This window comes from Protobothrops mucrosquamatus, unplaced genomic scaffold, assembly GCF_001527695.2.
Source record: "Protobothrops mucrosquamatus isolate PMUCROS unplaced genomic scaffold, P.Mucros_1.0 scaffold996, whole genome shotgun sequence".
In the NCBI taxonomy this organism is placed as follows: Eukaryota; Metazoa; Chordata; class Lepidosauria; order Squamata; family Viperidae; genus Protobothrops; species Protobothrops mucrosquamatus.
Window position 1 is genome coordinate 235,548 of NW_015387234.1, and position 7,745 is coordinate 243,292.

Consider the following 7,745-nt stretch of genomic DNA (forward strand, 5'->3'; position numbering starts at 1 on the left):
TAAGCAAAGAAAAAAATAGTCTTCTATGGAAGCTTCATCACCTTCATCAGCCATTTGTCCATTGTGGGTATTATCAAACTTTGTCACTTTGGAGCACATTGTAATCTCACCCTAGTTAGCATTCATGAAAACAAAAGTTCCGTAACTTTTAGTTGTTTATCCTTAGTTCCAAAAGAAAGGTTGGGTTTGGGATCTTGCACTTCCCTCTTAAGTGCAATCAATGCTGACGCGATAAAGAATGAATATTGTGGCATGGAAACTCCCTGTAAAAAAATTCTCCAGAGATAAAATTTTGTGACATAATTCCTTGTTTTTCTGTCATTGTAATGCTACTGAGCAAGATGTTGATTTTAATTGCACAAGCTCAGATATATTCTAGGATTTGATGGTGATTTTGAAGATCTCCTGTGACTGACTCTCATGGTAAAGAAAAGACAGACACAAGGCTGCCTCGGATGAGAGTCGAGAGAGAAGAAATCCAAAGAGCAAAAGTGGAGTCTCTCCCTCCCAGGCTCTCCTTTATTAGCATACATCAAAGCAAATTGCAGGCAGAAGGCTTTTTCAGGGGGGTGAGGGTTACAAACAAGGGAGTTTAGGAGGTTAGAGACAGCCAAGGTTTTACAGAATGTATCTTATCTATTACATGGCTTATACAACTAACAGTTCAAGGAAAAGTTGCCATTGTGGTTCACATTGGAAGGTCTTATCAGGAAGTGATAATATAGTAGCTTGCATAGACAGCTCTTTTGACTTGTCTCTTTGTTCTCTGTTCTTACGTGTGTTCAGCTGCTAATTGCAACCTAACACGTAAGCACTATTAAGCTTGCTGAAGGTTACAAAATGGAGTGACTTATGTTATATTCCAACAATCTCCTGTAAAAATCTAGAGGATCTGCATAAAATATAGAACAGATAGGTATAGCACAATACCTGTTTCAATAATCCATGTAAGGCTTTGTTGTATATGGTCTTTGAAATATTTTAATAATTATTTTATCAGTGTTGTATCAATGAGAAATACATAATTTCAGAAGATTCTTGGACAGAAACTACATTCCTTACATTTCTGCACATTGAAGCTTCCAAATCATATCTGTAATTGTTCCGCATCAAGCCATGTAAACAGATATAATCTCTAATTTTGCAAGAGTGTTATATCTGATCCCCCCAAAATTGGGGAAAAAAACTGTACAATCAGGAAAAAGTTACCCATTTGCTACCCAATGCCGCGGGCCTGAACGATCGGAGCAATTTTAAAACCTGCTTTTGGTTGGCGCCAAAGCTGCTTAACCCCACCTCTTTAGGCGCAAGAGGCGGAATGAAGCTCGGTCAGCTGCCGGTTGTTACCGCCGCGGCCGCTAAAAAAAAAAAAAAAAGGCCCAACGTTGGGGCTGCGTCACATGACTGTGCCGCCGGTGACGGAGTTGCGTGTGAGAGTAGGAAGCGGAAAGCCAACATGGCGAGCCCGGTGCTGGTGGAAGACGAGGGAGGTTTTGGGGACGGGGAAAGGTTGGATTTCCTCAAGGAACGCCACGTGCGGTTCTTCCAACGCAGCCTTCAGATTTTGCCTGAACGCTACTCGTCCCTGGAGACCAGCAGGTACCCCGGGGAAGCGGGAAGGCGCTCGAGGTTCTCCGGGTGGGAAGTAAACGAGTTCACCCCCCCAGAAGCAGACCTTGCGCGAAGTGCTTGGGACAGCTGAGCGGTGGGCGGGGTCCTCTCCGAAGCGGGAATAACCCGCCAGGATTTGTTCCCTTCTGGCCACTCAGGGGTGTCGGGGCGGCGGGCCGGAGTGGCGCTCTGGGCAGCTTCCTGGAGTCAATATTTGTGAAATGGCGTTAGTCTAATTCTTAATTAAAGTTGACTGCGCCAAAAGTCCCGCATCCTAATCCTTGATGGTTGTCGGTGGCAGCTTGAAATTGAAAACAGATGTCTGCTCAAGAGATAGCCCCGTTTTTTCACACACTTCGAATGATAGCTTTAAATATTTATTGGGTGTAGTGATCTCACAACGACAATCTCACTGGAACTAAAATAAAATTAGATCCAGTTTCCCCTGATGTGTTTTAGGTCAAATTTCGGAAAACAGATCAAGACATATGATCTTGGTTTCACTTATTCGTTTCAAAACAGTTAAAATACTTTCTGTTTCATTTCATTAAGCTGTTAACCTTTGCAGCTTAACACTTGATCAGAATCCAGATGTTTTATTGTACAGTTATCAAAACTTTTGAATGCTTGTTCCCCTGTCTGAGATGGATAGAGGTTTGAAAGCAGACAGTAACTCTTACCTGATTTAGTTGGTAGGGTAACCCACTTTGCCAAAGCCTGACTGCCTGAGTTGAAAGGTTCTCAAAAGAATTCGACACACATGGCTGAAAATTTGAATTAAAAAGAGAAAGCATTTGCTTAAAAGATAAATAAGTCTATAGAATTTGAAATGGAAAATGTAGAAAATGTTCTTTGTGGATTTATTCTGTTCTTGGACAAATCTGGTTGAGTAAACTGGTGAGTACTACAAACATTGCAGATAAAGTATTTTTTTGAACCTTACAAATGCACCTCATTGAACTCAGTCAAACTTAGTTCTGAGTGAACACTTGCAAGATTGCCCTCAAGATGTGTGGCAAATTCATATTTCTAGGCTTGGAGTTGAGATCAAGATACTTGGGTATTATGTGGACTTAATGTCCAAGCCTTTTAGAAAAATAAAATATGGAGCTTCTAAAAAAGAAGCAGCCAGAGAATATGTCCTTTTTCATGAAATTTTCTTTATCAGCAGTTTCATCATTTTGAAACTGATTTTCCTCAGTTCACTATCTTGAAATAAAATTTATTTAAACTGCAGATAATATGTCTACATTTGTGGAGAAAGAGCTAAAGGTCTTCATTAATGTAAAAGTTTGTCTCATTAGATGCAAGGGATTTAACTCTAGTCCTTTGTACACTATCCTACTATTAAGCTAGGTATTGCAGTTTCTGTAAATACATCAAAGGAGTTTTTATTTTCTGTGCTTCACACATTGGATGGGGTTAATTCTGTCCTTGGGACTTGTACTGCATTATTTACTCTGAATGTACTCTCCGAATGTACTCTCTGCTTTGATCTATTAAAGGTGAGTATACAAGGAATACAATTAGTAAGTTTAAATGGTAAAATTTGAACACACATTGCAATTAAAAGTGGGTGTAGCAGGTATGGATGTGCTTGGTGGTGTTTTGTTTATTGCATTGCGAAACTTTGATAGATGTTAAGCTGTATCTTTCTTTCAAAAACATTCATTGAAAGATTCTAAGATAAAATGTTGCATGCTCCAAAGTGAATAAGAAGCTTGTTGTTGTAATGTGCATTTACTGCATCTCAGGTTTTTCAGAATAATTATGGTGTAAGAATTCAGTAGCATTCTACAGTTCTTCCTAGAACAGTGATGGCGAACCTTTTAGAGACTGAGTGCCCAAACTGCAACTCAAAACCCACTTATGCATCATCGGGTGCCGGGTGGGCGTGGCCCATTGGGTGGGCGTGGCCCATTAGGTGGGCGTGGCTGCGGTGGTAACGGCAGACTGGATGGGACTAAAAAGTTCAATCAATCAATTCCAACTTTGCAAGATCTTTTTTTTTTCCCCAGAAGTTGAAATTGAACTGATTGATTGAACCTTTTTTTTTTTTTGCACATGGCGGCGGAGGCCTAAAGCGAAAAGGTTTTATAAAACCCAGCTGAAGGCCTAGGACTGGGGCGACGATGCGGGTGCCCACAGAGAGGGCTCTGAGTGCCGCCTCTGGCACCCGTGCCATAGGTTCGCCACCACTGTCCTAGAATTTGAAATAGAAGATGTAAGCGAGAACTACCACTATTTGATTTAAGAAGTTTCTGACAGGTGCTATGTATACTGTTGTGTACACTCTGAAACAATTTTTCCTTTGAATCTGTATAGTCCTACTTCATCCTAAATTTGGGGAATTAAGTAAGCAATGAAATGCATGAGTTTATTTTGCAAATAATATAAATATACTGTACATTTATTTTTTAAAATTATTTTCAGTTTCTGATTTAAGCAAAATTCTAATTCAGTCAATAGTTTTAACATTTGCTCAAATTTAAGGTGTTTTTTTTTGGGTGGACTGACTGATTTCCAGCACTATATAAAGTTGTTTGGCTTCTATATCAATGTGAAAATTTTTCTTTTGTTCCATTATGTAAATATTTAAGTATTTATAGTGTGCCTTATGATTTAATACAATCAGTACACAATCAATGTTGCTATTTACTTTTATGTCTCAGGTGCAGGAGTCTTCACACTTGGCCCTTTTCTGACTTGTGGACTTCAACTCCCAGAATTCCTCAGCCAGTTTGAAGACCCCTGCTCAAGTGCATATAACATGTATTCTTACAGATTTCTTCAGTTTCAATATATGAAACTCTGACTTAGAAAAATACTGCTCAATAATTTATTTCATCACCAGCCAAATATATAAATCTTTTCTAGAACATGTTTTGGTTATTGCTCTTCTTACTCATTCTCTGAAATGTTACATAGCAATAATACATAGAAGTCTCCAGAACGTCTGAATGTAGAGACCCATGTATCTGCCTCTGTTTTGATAGCTTTTAATTATAAGGTAAATAAAATGTTTTAGGGAAAAATAATTGGGAACAGAGTATCGTATTTCTGGTATTAACTCAGATATACCACAGAAGTGTGTGATCTGCATAAGAGTGAGAAAGGAATAAGAACAAGCCTGCACATTTTGTAGCAGGGTGGATAATAATCAATGATTTTTTAATTTTTTTTAAAAAAAATGGATTTTTTAAAATCAGAGTTTTTTTATTTTTATCAAATTTATTTTAATAAAATACTTTTGGAGTAAAAATCTATCTAAATATAGTTTTCTATTTAAGATACATTAATAACTTAGTTTATTCAGCATGAAATGGAGCTTAGTTATGTAGCATGAGGCTGTATATTCTGCAATATTTACATTTTTGGTAAATTCAGTGAATCCAAGCTCTGCGAGCTGAGATAATATGCACTGCATTGATGCATTCACATAATTTCACAGTAACCATGAGATAAATCATAGAATATAGTTCAGAAATATTCCTTTATCCCATTGTTTTGCAAATCTATGTACATTACAAACTCTATGATTGTTTGAAGAGAAATGCATCTGTACCAGGCTCTAAGTGTTTTAATTAAATAAAAGAATTTATTGTGTGATTAAACTATTAACCTAAAATCGGTTCTGATATCGTTGTTTTACAAATCTGACAGTTTATTATTCTAAATAGAAAACCTTCATTTTGTTTGCAAATAATAATATTAAAGATTCTAACTACCAGCAAGAATGAGTCCTTACATTTAAAAAGCACCTGTCATTTCAGATCCATCATGGCAGCACTTATTAGCCGGCATCCACTCACCTGCTGCCCGCCACGTCCCTCACCTTGTTGTGTCACTGCCGCATCACCAGCCATCCCATTAAAGCGAGTGGGACTGTTGGTGAGTCAACAGCGGGTCAGAGGAGGAGCCGCTGCGGGACAGAGATGACAGTTGCTCTTTAAAAATTATGATTTAAATCAAGTTGATTTAAATCAGGCCTTTTTACTAGTGATTTAAATCGTGATTTAAATCAACTTGATTTAAATCAAATCCACCCTGGTTTGTAGAAAGGAAAGGGCCACATTTATAAATAAAAATAATTGCTCATCACAAAGGAATAGTTGATGCACCGATCAAGTGTTCGTTTATCAGCTAGTGAGATGGCAGGACCAGTGCAACTGACAGGATCAGTGACACTTGGAGGTGCTCAGCACTGTGTTTTTTGGGGCAGAGGTGAATTTATTAATTTCTTTAAAAAATGTCAGCAGGCTGCACAAGGCTGCTTGATGGGGTATGTTATGTAGGCCTGAGTAAGAGGATCAGTTAAATTTGATTTAATGTTAAGGGAAAGGGAAAATTCAGTGAAATGGAAATAATAGGAACGTAGGGAAAAATTGACTGTAATGCTGGAGTCAGGGTGAGAAATGAGGGTAATGTGACTGTTCATCAAAGTATAATGAACATATTTGATGGTTGAATAACTACTTGCTTGGAGTACTGTATGTTTCATTCAATTTATGTTCATGTTATAATATTCATGTTGTTTCAGTTAATTCTGAAGTTGTCCTACATGCAAATAACTATCATCTGAGTTGGAAGTTAATATTGCTATTTCCCCTCCCCCCCTTCTCAGGTTGACAATTGCTTTTTTTGCACTTTCTGGCTTGGATATGTTGGATTCCTTAGATGTTGTGAACAAAGAGGATATAATAGAATGGATTTATTCTCTGCAAGTCCTTCCCACAGAAGATAGTGAGTGAGTTTTTAGCTTTTCTTTTATTAACATTTCATTACATATGTGTAGTGTCTTTTAAAAACAGAGACCATTCTCTTGTTCATCTGAATATTAATCAATTGTGGAAACTGTTTTATTTGAACTATACTAAGAGCTTGTCAGTCCTAAAATATCCTTGTTCTTACCTAAGTCAGTGAACAGTGCAATGAAGCTTGGCAAAAGCTGTACATTGCTGATAATAACTTTTACCAAAGTAGGTAAGAAATGAAAGTAGAATGAGATTCCAATGAGTATCTGCTGATAGCTTTTAAAAACTTGTTTCTGCATGCTGTTATATTAAAAAAACATTTATTTTCTGACAAACTTTTGTCAGTTTTTTTTCCTCTTAATTATTTTGCTGGAATTTCTTTAAGAATTATTAGAATAGTATGAATAACAATGTATTGTAACCAGTGTACAGATTGATAACTCCCCCAATCTGCCATTATTTTAATAAATGTAAGGCTAATTTTTCACTGCTGTAAGAAAAAAGAATGAAAGAAGTCACATTACTTGTTAGAAAGTTAACTAACAGGAATACATTTTGCTTGTTGGATATCAGTGGCCTACATTCCACTTGCTGTCTGCTCCACCAAGTCTGAGGTAGATTTTCTGATACAGAGCAATGTAGACAAAAGGTAGCTGGTTTTCATTTTTAATTAAATGCTGCCCTTCAAAACCAATCTTTCCCTGTAATAAGATGTGTTTATTAACAAGACACTAAGATTGGTTGTCAGGCAAAGTCACTGACAATGCATTCTAGAGTTGGCCTATTATCTCTGAAAAACCTGCTCTCTTGTAGTTTTGCCATATCTTAGCATGGCACTTTAATTTGGGCCTGCAAAGTTCATCTTATGAATTAAGTAGAGGGATACTGGAAGAGGTTTTCCTTCAGATATTGTACCTACTTCATGTTCGGGTGGTAGCATGTTAAAGTATGTTTGAAGTAAAAATATTATAGATAGATAGTAGAAATCAGCTCAAATGTAAAATCTAAATAGGATCATCATTCTTCTGTGGAACCACAGCAAGATTACATAAAAAGTATTATAGCAAGTTTACAAAGGCACTTTTAATCTCTATACTAGAAGTCCAAAATATGGGATGAAAACATTGGATTTATTTTAAATACTGAACACAGAGAGTAAAACGTACCAGTAATCAACTTTATTTTCCAATATAAAATTTTATTGTTTTCATCATAAAAAAAAAGAAATACATCACAGATATTACACAATGTTATATCCCATCCCCCCACCCCCCGGACTTCCCAAACCAAACCTAGGCTAATATTCAAATACAAGTAAACAAATATTAATATCTCTAACTCCAAACTCTAAACTTAAACAATCCATCTCCTCCGTATTAA

At 36.9% G+C, this 7,745-nt stretch overlaps 1 protein-coding gene across 2 annotated transcripts in view; it reads left to right on the plus strand.

Moving 5' to 3' along the window:
- The first annotated feature begins 1,424 nt into the window (after nt 1-1,424).
- PGGT1B (protein geranylgeranyltransferase type I subunit beta) overlaps nt 1,425-7,745 on the plus strand; it is a 27,989-nt gene continuing 21,668 nt past the window's right edge. The window contains exons 1-2 of one of the 2 annotated variants that reach the window (XM_015819838.2): nt 1,425-1,599; nt 6,236-6,354. In XM_015819838.2, coding sequence (XP_015675324.1) covers nt 1,457-1,599; nt 6,236-6,354 — 262 coding nt within the window. In that variant the 5' untranslated portion in view covers nt 1,425-1,456. Of the gene's footprint in view, nt 1,600-2,391; nt 2,509-6,235; nt 6,355-7,745 lie in introns of those variants that run through there. The other variant, XM_015819839.2, reaches the window with a different exon arrangement.